General features: G+C 40.2%; 1 protein-coding gene across 1 annotated transcript in view; it reads right to left on the bottom strand.

Annotated features, from left to right (window-relative positions):
* The window catches only part of SH2D4A (SH2 domain containing 4A), a 119,356-nt gene that overhangs the window by 32,085 nt on the left and 74,118 nt on the right, over positions 1-13,153 (bottom strand). The window contains exon 5 of the mRNA XM_089675292.1: positions 7,507-7,648. Coding sequence (XP_089531418.1) covers positions 7,507-7,648 — 142 coding nt within the window. The remainder of the gene's footprint in view (positions 1-7,506; positions 7,649-13,153) is intronic.

Raw genomic sequence — 13,153 nt, 5'->3', positions numbered from 1 at the left:
TTATGGTAATGCACTAGGCCTGTGCGCCCTCTCTTTGTTCTTTCCACATCCACTAATACACCTTTTGGGTATTTCAATTGCACAGTAGTTGCATGTAGGTAGAGTTGTTCGCTTATACATATTCTCAGCAAGTGGGGAGGTGTTTTGTAGCACATTTACACAAACACTCTATTGTGGTTTTCTAGAAGGACAAGGATTGGCAGTGCAGCATTTATTCAGTTTCAAATAGAGTGAATTGGATCACAGTGAATAAAATCAAGGGGTTGAAGCACCCAAATTGCAGGTGTTGTGCATTTTAAGAATATCATGTATCTCAATCTAGACGGAACTGTATACACATTTATGCAGGCCATAGATGGGGAGAAAAACTGCAGATTTTTCTTTTAAAAAACGAAAAATCGGTTGTTCAAGTGGCCGACGTTACCATCAATGGTAAAAAAAATCGGCCGATTTTCTACCCGTCTAGAGCCGGCAAAAAGTGTCCCTGCAGAGAGCTCTGCTATTTCTTTGACAGTTCTCTGACAGTTCCTTGACATTTATAGAAGTTGCAACAATGTATCTATTTGTTTCCATTTAGGATACAGATGTTTTTATTCGGAAACAAATAGATACAATGTTTCAACCGCTGTAAATGTCAAGGAACTGTCAGAGAACTGTCAGAAATAGCGGAGCTCTCTGCAGAGACACTTTTTGCTGGACTGGAATTCTTCTTATTTTCATCCTACTTCTTCTTCTTCTTCTTCTTCTTCATCCTCATCCTTTTCTTCTTCTTCTTCCTCTTCCTCATCCTCTTCTTCTTCTTCTTCTTCTTCTTCTTCTTCATCCTCATCCTCTTCTTCTTCTTCTTCTTCTTCTTCTTCTTCTTCATCCTCATCCTCTTCTTCATCCTCATCCTCTTCTTCTTCTTCTTCTTCTTCATCCTCATCCTCTTCTTCATCCTCATCCTCTTCTTCTTCATCACCCTCATCCTCTTCTTCTTCTTCTTCATCCTCATCCTCTTCTTCTTCATCATCCTCATCCTCTTCTTCTGCATCCTCATCTTCTTCTTCATCATCATCCTCATCCTCTTCTTCTTCATCATCATCCTCATCCTCTTCTTCTTCTTCTTCATCCTCCTCCTCCTCCTCTTCTTTTTCTTCTTCTTCTTCTTCTTTATCCTCATCCTCTTCTTCATCCTCATCCTCTTCTTCATCATCATCATCCTCATCCTCTTCTTCTTCTTCATCCTCATCCTCTTCTTCATCTTCTTATTCTTCATCCTCATCCTCTTCTTCTTCCTCATCCTCTTCTTCTTCATCATCCTCATCCTCTTCTTCATCATCATCCTCATCCTCTTCTTCATCCTCATCCTCTTCTTCTTCTTCATCCTCATCTTCTTCTTCTTCATCCTCATACTCTTCTTCTTCATCCTCTTCTTCTTCCTCTTCTTCTTCTTCATCCTCTTCTTCATCGTCTTCCTCTTCTTCTTTTTCTTCTTTTTGTCTTCCTCTTGCAGGTCACTGCTCATGCGCAGATTTTTTATCGGTAAAAAATCGGCCGATTTGCCCACTAATTGCCGCGAAAATCGGCCGATCGGCAAAATCGGCCAATTTTTTTCCAACTTTACCGAAAAAAAAACCGGCCAAAATACCGAAAAACGGCCGACCAAATCGCCCACTAACGATTTGAAAATCGGCCGATTTTATTTTCGGCCGAAAAATTGGCCGATTTTCGACCCATCTATGGCCTGCATTAGTTAAACATTGTTAACATTCAACAATGATTTTTTTTTTTTTTTTAATTTTCAGAAACAGAAGTGCTGGTCTCGTGTCCTGCCCCGGCTGTTCATGTTTACCAGTTCTATTCAGAGAGTTACAGATAAAATAATAAAGTTAGTTTACTAAAGGAGTAGAGAAAAGTTAATATTCACTTAGTTTAGTCATGTGAAGTTGTACTGCAATCATTCAGCCATGCACAGGGCTCTTTTTTAAAATATCTCTGGCTATTTAAAGTGACCATAGATTTACCGCATTTACTAACCTAAAGAACATTCATTTTGCTAAGTAAATGTTTTCTGATTCTTTAGTAATCTACCCAAATGTAAAGAATGGATTTAGAATCACTTTAATAGGGGGTTAAAGGGTTAACATCTGGAGCGATCAAAGGCTTAACTAACTGTGTGCTGTTTTACTGTGTGCTGTGTGTGTGCTTTACACTGTAAGCACATTGCTTTGTATTGTTCTGCTATGCAGAGCCATACAAAGCAGTGTGCAGGAGCTGACAGGGGAGAGATCTGTGTTGTTTATACACAGGTCTCTCCCCCGTCGGTAATACTCAGCAATCACCGGGTGCTGGCAAAGAATCACCAACTGGGACCCGGTGATTGACAGCCGAGGCCGCGCGCCTATCCAGAACTTCAAAACACATGTATATATATATATATATATATATTTGATTTTGCGCACCCGTGCCACTGTATTTCTGCTATAGGGCGGCGTGGAAGCAGTTAAAGTGCTACTAAACCTACAGCAGTAAAATCAGTCTGAATATGCAGTAAAGCATGATTTTTATACTTACTGTGGAACCTGAGGGGTTAATCCTCCGCATTGTGTAAAAAGGCTGTTTGATTCTGATTTCTCTGATCCTCCCCTTCTTCTGTCCCCAATCCATCTGCTGATAGTACAGAGCTATAAGAGTCACTCTGCACATGACTTTTTCTTTGGGAGAGTGCATGTGATCAGCACAGAGCCAATCACTGTCCAGACAGAGGGTCAGGGGTTATGCACCCTCATAAGACAGTGGGAGGAGAAAGAAAACGCCTCTTACAAGCTTTAACCAGTGCTCTGCTGGACACTGATAGAAGTGACAAGATTGCTCTAACTGCTGATGAGAAAAGGTATTTAGCAGATTATATTTACTAAAATAATTGCATTTCCATGTTCAGTGTACTGTAGGAGATCAGATATAGTGAATGCAGGGTCCTGGGTTTAGTAAGAATAGTACTATTGCACGCAATTTGTTCATGAACTCTGTTTTGATAAGAAATCACAAAGATAAGTACATTTAGTTACAAGACAACAGATTATTTGGGTCAGATACTGAGAAATATACTATAAACAGAATAGTAAAATGCTGGCATTGGAACTGAAGGACCTGAAGGCTGAGCAACCAGCTTTGAGTGAGTCATAATAAACTTGTCCCATTTCCCAGTCAAGTGACACACCACGTCATACCTGAACCTATTATCCTATCCTTTCAATTCTGCAGTCACACATCTAAGACTGTAATGATATTGTAGATGTTTTGGATCATACCATAATTGTTTAAAGGGACACTGTCACAATGCAGAGCTCCTATATTAGCCTGTAACAGTAGGAGGCCTGACCTCACAGCTGTTCGGTAGTTCACTGACAACAGTCAGTGAGTAGGTGTGGGTTCACTGCCCAAGAATTAGTACACAGCATGTGTTTGTTTACATTTGTGAAATTGTTTAATACTTTATGTACCACTAGGTTTCATGTATTTAAAATCTATGAAATGGCACAACTTATTTATTTAAGATGCTGGAAACATTCATTTCTTTCGGCAGGTTCAGGCATCTTTTGGAATAGCAAAAATATGTAGACACTTCAGGAAGTTTCTGACCTAAACACTAAAGTTGGCCATAAACTGTACAAACTTCATCTGGTTCTTGAGAAATATATGGCCTTGTCAGCTGCTTCCCGCCCAATATCCCTCTATAAAAAGTCAAAGGAGCCTGCTGGGAAATTGGCAGCTGAAAAACAGCTGCATGTAATTGAAAAGGCCAACGTAAAAACAACGTCTGTCTAACTTGTCTAGACAATTACGTTTGCCCCCCCAATTCTGCACATACTCAGATGTCCCGTAGGGTTTCAGGTCCCCACAAAGGCCTATAGTACATCTACTCACACATGCTGGGGTTCAAGTCTCAAAGTTTGGCATGTCTGTGCATGCATAGGAGAAACCCTTGTGTGTACCCTGATGTGCCGCAGGGCTTCATGTTCCCACAAAGGCCCATAGTACATCTACTCACACAGGCTGGGGTTCAAGTCTCATAGCTAGGCATGTCTGTGCATGCGTAGGAGAAACCCTTGTGTGTGCCTTGATGTGCAGCAGGGCTTCATGTTCCCACAAAGACCTATAGTACATCTACTCACACAGGCTGGGGTTCAAGTGCCATAGCTCAGCATGTCTGTGCATGCGTAGGAGAAACCCTTGTGTGTGCCCTGATGTGCAGCAGGGCTTCATGTTCCCACAAAGACCTATAGTACATCTACTCACACAGGCTGGGGTTCAAGTGCCATAGCTCAGCATGTCTGTGCATGCGTAGGAGAAACCCTTGTGTGTGCCCTGATGTGCAGCAGGGCTTCATGTTCCCACAAAGGCCTATAGCACATCTACTCACACAGGCTGGGGTTCAAGTGCCATAGCTCAGCATGTCTGTGCATGCGTAGGAGAAACCCTTGTGTGTGCCCTGATGTGCCACAGGGCTTCATGTTCCCACAAAGGCCCATAGTACATCTACTTACACAGGCTGGGGTTCAAGTGTCAAAGCTCGACATGTCTGTGCATGCGTAGGAGAAACCCTTGTGTGTGCCCTGATGTGCAGCAGGGCTTCATGTTCCCACAAAGGCCCATAGTACATCTACTTACACAGGCTGGGGTTCAAGTGTCAAAGCTCGACATGGCTGTGCATGCGTAGGTGAAACCTTTGTGTGTGCCCTGATGTGCCGCAGGGCTTCAGGTTCCCACAAAGGCCCATAGTACATCTACTCACACAGGCTGGGGTTCAAGTCTCATAGCTAGGCATGTCTGTGCATGTGTAGGAGAAACCCTTGTGTGTGCCCTGATGTGCATCAGGGCTTCAGGTTCCCACAAAGGCCCATAGTACATCTACTTACACAGGCTTGGGTTCAAGTGCCATAGCTCAGCATGTCTGTGCATACGTAGGAGAAACCTTTGTGTGTGCCCTGATGTGCCGCAGGGCTTCAGGTTCCCACAAAGGCCCATAGTACATCTACTCACACAGGCTGGGGTTCAAGTGTCAAAGCTCGGCATGTCTGTGCATGCGTAGGAGAAACCTTTGTGTGTGCCCTGATGTGCCACAGGGCTCTGCCAGACCTGAAGGCCAGGTAATGCCTTTTGGGACATCTGTGCACATGCTGGAATAACAAATATGGAGGTGTCTGAGGAGGGCTGGGCCCTAATGGAGAGGAACTGAAGTTCCTCTTTATTTAAACCTTTATGGTGGAACTATATCCTCTAATTTTGAAAAAAAAACAAGCAGCACCTGACCTCACTTAGTGCTGCCCACTGCTTTCTGGATTGGCAGCACTGCCTGTTGTTGTATCCTCACACTGTGAGCTGCAGTGTCTGGGAAATAAGCATATGAGACACAAATGAAGGAAGATTTGGTTCAGTAGGTGAAAGTAAAGGACGTTTTTCGTTTACTGGATATGGGACCTATTTAGACTTTAGTCATACTATAAAGTAGAATATCTCCAATTTGGGGAGCTTAAACACAAATCTTAATAGTAATGTGACTGTCACTTTAAACAAGGGCTTCGTTAGACTTCAGCATCTTGTTGAAAGCCTGCTAACAGTTTGTTTAAAGTGACAGCCAGCATTTCTAATAAGATCTATAGTATGTTTAACATTCCTGTACTGGAACTGAAGTTTTCTTCAAACAATATGCAAACCCCAGTAATTAATGTCTCCTCTTTCCACCCTTTTGACCTGGTAAATATACAATTGAAAACATTTTGCTATATCTGTTTGCTAAGTACAAAAAAATACCTGTTGAGTTTTCCAGAAATTTCTCTGTGCAGGGGGTAATTGGAATTGTAAACTCTTATGGGCAGGGCTCTCCTAACCACCTTGCCTTGATTCATATTGAAACTGTAGTCTCCCTTTATATGATACAGTGCTGCACAAACTGCTGGCGCTATAATTTTCTATAATAATAACACTGTTCAACAGGTAAAAAGTTTTGGGCATAAAATTAGCTAATCTTACATAATTTTGGGGTGCTGAAAACGAAAATGACCCTAAAAAATGTTGATTGGCTCTAGTTTCCATGATATATTCACCCATCTAATGACGTAAGCCATTCAAAATTATGATGCAACTTCAGCTGCATATTGCGCAATTGATACTGGTGACCAATAGAAAATTGCATGTATACTGAGATGATGCAATATTAGCCTTTAATTGCATCACTTCACTGCATAAAAGCTGCAGTATCTGTAGCTGATTGTAGTTTGACAGCGTCTTTACATTTCGTTTTATGCTTATATAGGCTACTCAGTAATGCCTCGAACTTGTGTGAATAAAGCAGATAATTTCTGCTATATCTGCGGTGAAATAACTTTTATCTCACAAAAAAGGAGGATAACAGGAATGATTAAGAAAGCCTACAACTTGTATTTTGGCTGCAAGATAGGAGACCAGGACAAGAGCTGGGCACCACATATATGCTGCAATTCTTGTGGGACGGCACTGGAGCAATGGTTGAATGGAAAAAAGGCATCTATGCCTTTCGCTGTGCCAATGATTTGGAGAGAGCCAACAGATCATGTTAGTAATTGTTACTTTTGTATGGTGCCTCCAATTGTAAAAGGGCTAAATAAGAAGAAAAAGTTATCTGTGCACTATCCAAATATTCCATCGGCAATACGTCCAGTTCCTCATGGAGAGGGGCTACCAATTCCTAAAGCACCAGAATCCTTTGTGGTTGAGTCAAGTGAGGAAGAACCTGAAGCGTGTAGTCACGTGCAGTTGTAAGAGATAGCCCTTTCCTCGAATACAAGAGAAAAGCCAAGAGAAGCAAAACCGACACAAACTGAAGACAAAACTAGTGAGAATCCTAAGTATTAAAATGATTCAATTTAGCTTATGGCTATAATTTTTCTTGGTAATCCTATGCAATATATTATGCCATTTAGGCTTTGTTATGTAGTCAATATCACTTGCTTTATATTTGTGGAAAGACATCTATCTATATAATTATTGTGCATTATGTAGTCATTACGCCTATAGTAGAAAACTTTCCGTTTACAGAAAAACTAGAGCCAATTGACAAATTTCATTGTTATATTTGAACTCAGAATGTGAAATTCATTAAGAAATGGATCCTTTTGTTTCCAAAACTGGCAAAAAATAAAAATTTGTTGAACAGTGTAATAAGAGAGATGAGGAGAGGTCCGTGTGCTTTGAATCCATTAGAAATGAAGTAAGCAGGGCTGAAAACACGTGCTTAGGAATTCAGAGCTGAAAATACACTCAAAGTAGAAGGTTTCTTTCAGAGCTTTATATATCAGATCACTCTTTTCTTAGTAAAAGGATTGCCTAATTATTAAAACAGTCCTGTGGACAGAAATTTTAAACTGTACGAGAACTCTTCATCTTACGTGCATGATAGATACAGTATTTTTTTAATATATGTGCAATATTCAATTATGTTATTTCTGATAAATTACACATACAATAGTTTTTAAAATTCCTTACATGTTTCTTGCCACTCAGAATCTTCTTTTTCCATCTTTTGCTTGACCTCCTGAGCTTCTTTCCAATTCATGTAAATTTCCATAGTACGTTCCTCTAATTTTTCTTTTTCATTTTTTTGTGACTTCATTACGGCAGATTTTTTCTGTGATAACACAAATCATTAAAAGAAATGTTTTTTTATCATAAAGATGTAAATGAAAAAGAATACTGTATAACTAATTCCTGCACTGCATTAGCTCAAACAAGCAGGCAAGGCTGGAGCAGAAAGCCACTAGTCTAATTTATAACTTGAACTTCATTCATTTTATATATATATATATATATATATATATATATATATATATATATATATGACCCTATTAAAGCGGAACTTCACCCAAAAAGGGGAAGTTCTGCTTGTTTTCACCCTCCCCCTCCACTGCCACATTTGGCACTTTTTGGGGGCAATGGGGGAGCGGGTACCTGGCTTTGACAGGTACCCGCTCCCACTCCCGCTCAGGTGAGCCATGGCGATCTGAGCCAGACAGCCCCCTCCTTCCCCTGAAGCCTTCTTGGACACTTCACAGGTCCCAGACAGGTAAGTGTCCTTATATTAAAAGTCAGCAGCTACAATATTTGTAGCTACTGACTCTCAATTTTTGGGGGGAACCTGGAGGGATATTTACGGTTTTGTAAGAATGTTATTAACAACTATTAGTCCTCATGCACACTGGATGTTTTTACAGCTCCTGTTTTTGGCTTCTGGTGTTTTTTTCTACAAACAGTAAACTCCCCAGCATGCTATCCTATGTGTCCATGCACACATAGACTGTAATCAGCGTTTTTTGTCAGGGGCGTTTTTTGGCAGGAAAAAAACGCCAGGACTAGTGGGTTTCTAGAGGAGTTTTTTAGCTGTTAGTCCTCGTGCACACTGGACGTTTTGATAACGCTGGTAACGTTAGCTGTGTAAAATCACAAATTTTTCAGGTTTTTTTTGTGTTTTTGCATTAGCGCCTAGCGGCGTTTTCCCACGTTTACATTTTTTTAGCGTTTTTTTGACCCCCCAAAAAAATAAATTTTTGGTCAAATCAAGTCCAAAAACAACAGTTTGCAGCATTTTGCTAAGTTTTTCAGCATTTTTCAGCATTTCAGCATTTTCACAGCTAAAAAACTCCTGTAGAAACCCACAAGTCCTGTATTTTTTTCCAGCCAAAAAGCATTGATTACATATGTGTGCATGGACACTTCACTCGTAAATAGGAGTAGCACCATTTCTTGTCAGCTGAAAACAATAATGATTATGATCGGCTTTCTTGCCTACTGTACTTGACTGCTGATTCTCCCCACTGATCGGTCACATCTTTGAGCATTTACAGATATAGGATGGATGTTGGTGCATCAGATGACTGTCAACTTAAGTCTATTAGTGCCTTAAAGAGAAACAGTCATGATTGGGCCTATGCAAGAATCTAAACCTTTAGTCATAATGGTGTGTAATACTGTTGTGTTTAGTTAGGAGGTGGGAGATAACGTGTTAACTGTATAAGTTGATAAGGCAGCAACTAATTAAAGAGTTAAATATTAATCTTTAATAGGTAATCCTACATTATTGTAGGATATAAGGCTGAATTTTCAGACCAACCGTGACCATTTCTCACAAATTTTATCACATATCATAACCATATAGTCAAATAAGTCAATAAACTAAGTATTAAATCTAAAGTAGTAATGACTGGGGATGTCATCAATTGCTTGCAGTAATATATCTAACAATGAGAATAGACAGTCTCAGAACAGGTACCATTTCTGTACTACCGATTAATCATAATAATGAGCAGGGCTTTTTTTCAGCGGGAACTTGGGGAAACGCAGTTCCGGCACCTCCAGCACTGAAAGTATGTAATGGAAAGGGATTCTAGAGTGTGCTGCAGGATCTGTTGTTGCTGACTGCTGGGGGATCTATTGTCACTGACGGGGGTACATTTTTTGTGGTGGTCTATTGTTGCTGGGGAGGTCTATTGCTGGTGGGGGATCTATTGTTGATGGGGGTCAATTGTTCCTGGACAGGATCTACTAATGAAGGAGGGGTCTATTGTCTATTGCTGGCTGCTGGAAAGTATATTGATGCTGGCAGATCTGCTGTATCTGCTGGGGGTCTATTGTTGCTAGGGTGGTATTTCGTTTTGGAGTAATCTATTGTGGCTGGGGGAGTCTAATACTGCTGGCTGCGGGGATCTATGTTTCTGCTTTTCTTGTTATCATTAACAAATTCCATACAAATTATTTAGCACCACAAAATGGTACTTGGCTTTGTATTCTCTAAACGAAGCGGTACTGGGAGGTGGGTAGGGGGTGGAAACAAGTGAAGATGCTCGGAGGTGGGTAGGGGTGGAAACAAAAAGTGACTCAGAAGAGGGAAGTTCTAGACAGCCATTGCAAATAGCTGATCTTTTTCTCACTGATCATGATGCCAGTTATATTTGTCTTGAACTTAATGCAATAAACGGTTGATGTTATAAATAACTATTAGATTGGTGATTTGTATGATCATTTTATATTTTCTACAGGAAAAATTTGACATTTTGCTGTTGATAGGAACCCAGAACCTGTAAGCAGGTTGCCATGTAGAACCAAAATGAAGAAGATTATAGCACTTTGTCCACCTGATGTATTATTTTCCACTTGCTGAATAGGCAGGTATAAAATTATTTATTTAGGCTGACATATGGCATCATTAGTAAATGATCCTAAGCATTTTCCAAAGCTTTTATACTGATAGAGCTCTTGGTTGCAGCAATCCTCAGTTCCCCTCTATCTGATTCTAAGTTTTTCATGCCTCCACAGATCTCAACCTAGCAACCTTGAGACTGACCTGCTGTGAGGTGTCCCCCCCCCCCTCCTCCTGTCCTGATATAGCTGCACAAAAATGGGGAGAGAGGCCAGGTTGTCTATGTCATTAGTAGGAATTCATAAATAGCATTCAAAATGGCAAGATATACTATCTGAAGTGCTATTAAATATTTATAAATATTGGCAACACTCAGGGCCAGTTCACACTACATGTGTTTCAGTTGCTTTTTTCTGCATTCAAAACACACAGAAAGTAGGTTATATGGTTGCCAATGTCATAGTTCACATCAGTGCTTGCAGTTCCAGTGTGTTCCAGTTGCAAAAAAAAAAGTAGAACATGCTGCATTTTTCTGCACTGGACTGAACTGGAATGTGGTAAAATGCATCAAAAACGCACCAGAACACATTGCAATGCACCAAAAACGCACTGGAATGCACATGTCCCTATATAAATTGAAGGAAAAGAAAGGAGAAAAATGAACTGGAATGCATAACAAACGCACTGGAACGAGTAAAAAAAGCATCAAAAACACACTGGAACACATAAAAACCGCACATGTGGAAACGTATCTGAAATGCATCTGGACTGCTTTTCTTTAGTGTGAATTAACCCTCAATCCTTCTTCTGTTGTGCCTTTATAAAGTAGTCATTACTTTTTCCTATATAGAATCCATTTGAAATTCTCCTCCGCATTACATACAGTATATAATTAACTGCAGTGAATGGAAGGAGTGTAAAGTAGTAAAATAGTTTGAGGAGATATCTTGTCTTGCAGTGTCTATTCTACACATTCTTTTGGTTTACTTTCAAATTCTAAAGACTACATCTGCAAGCAATGATGATGTGGTGTGTTTCCTGTACTGACTGTGCCTCCTGTATTTCAGAAGGCTGGCTTGTAAAATGTGCATCATATTTACAGGACACAATGAATACATGTCACAGAATTCAAGAAAGTAAATGTGTGCGGATCTTCACAAAACAAGTTTATAAACTTTGTTCAGAGTAAAAGGAGCAGGTTAAAAATAATTAAAAATACAATGTGAAAATTATTATTATTATACAGGATTTATATAGCGCCAACAGTTTGCTCAGCGCTTTACAATATAATGGGAGACAATACAGCAACAATACAGTTCAATACAAGAGGGTTAGGAGGGCCTGATCCTGGGAGCTTACAATCTAAGATTATTATTATTATTATACAGGATTTATATAGCGCCAACAGTTTGCTCAGCGCTTTACAATATAACAGGAGACAATACAGCAACAATACAGTTCAATACAAGAGGGTTAGGAGGGCCTTGGTCCTTGGAGTTTACAATCTAAGAGGAAGGGGCTGGTGGTATAAAAGATAATAACTGCGGGGGTTGGACTGGTAGAAGGAATAGAAGATTCCATTATTAGCTGAAGGCAGGATAGGCTTTCCCTGAAAAGATAGGTTTTCAGAAATCGACTAAAAGTGGGCAGAGTAGGCGATAGTCTGATAGATTGGGGTAGAGAGTTCCAGAGGATGGGGGGGCTCTGGAGAAGTTCTGGAGATGAGCATGGGAGATTAATATATGCAAATTTACATTTTGACCATAGACACATTTAAAGCTTTAAAACCTAACTTCTGACAAAGCTCTTGTTTTGGCTAGAGTTTAAATTTCTTCAAGAATTTTATACTTTGTCATGAACCCCATTAGAAATATTTTCCTTTGCTTCCTGTAGTTTGATACCCATACAAGAAATGAGGGGTACATCTGCCACCAAGGCAGGAAGGAACAGACCGCAATGAAAACACAGCTGGAAGTGTTATCCCTCCTCCGTTGTACAAAACATTTTTTTCTGTGTCCCCGTTATGGAACTTTTCCATTATATGATATAGTTGTTGGAGACGGGTAACATGCTTCATGAGACAATCATAGACTGGAGACATAATACACACACTACTAGAGATCACTGCTATGACAGGGCAATAGGGAAACATTAGGGGCCCAGAGAGCCATACAAAAAGTGCCAAAAGGCCACATGCTGTCCTCAGACAAAATGTTAGCCACCAGGGGTATAGATTCTCAAAAGCATGGGCAAAGTGGTTATTTACAATACTTCTGTCATTGGAGTTAATTTATCAATAAATCTTTATATCTGGCAAAGCCCATAAAGGCTATCTAAAGCATCCAGATTACTATGAATGTGCCATCTGCCATAAATAGTGGCTATGAGGTCCATCAACTTGATCTTTGGCAAGTAAGAGTGATGCAGGTAGGGAGCTCTGTGTTTTTTCAGAACAGTGCAATGCAGGTCTAAGCTGAGCTTAGCAGGTGTATGGGAAGCAATTGCTTGTATGTTCATCTGGAGGTAGTTGTTTACATGTAATGGGAAAAAAGCAGTTGGGTGCTGAACTGGTTTAAAGCATACAGTATATTATTCCAGAAGCGATTTAGCACACAGCAGGGCCAGAATATGTGGGTATGGGTACCAATGTCAGAGTTACTTGGGGGAATACCTGTAGGTAAATTTTGAGTAACATGGTAGGGATGCTGCACCACCTTAGGATTTTGTAACCAGTTGTATTTGCTAGCTAAGGAAGATTTGAGAGCCAAAAAAGACATTATCTCCCTCACTGGTCTGGGGAAAAACAAATTTGTTATTCCTCTTACCATTTTTGACATATGTAAGCGAGTATAGGTAACTCTTTTTGAGGGAAATGTATAATCTCATCTCTGCGCAACCAGACTTTTGCACAAGGTTTTATAATAGTGCAATATACGGAAGTTATGGGTTATCAGACTTTTCAGAACTTCAGAGGAATTCACATACAGGCAGTCCCCGAGT

This window comes from Staurois parvus, unplaced genomic scaffold (assembly GCF_062004578.1).
Source record: "Staurois parvus isolate SC_StPar_1 unplaced genomic scaffold, SC_StPar_1.0 ptg000013l, whole genome shotgun sequence".
Taxonomy (NCBI): domain Eukaryota; kingdom Metazoa; phylum Chordata; class Amphibia; order Anura; family Ranidae; genus Staurois; species Staurois parvus.
This window is presented reverse-complemented; position numbering and strand designations above follow the sequence as displayed.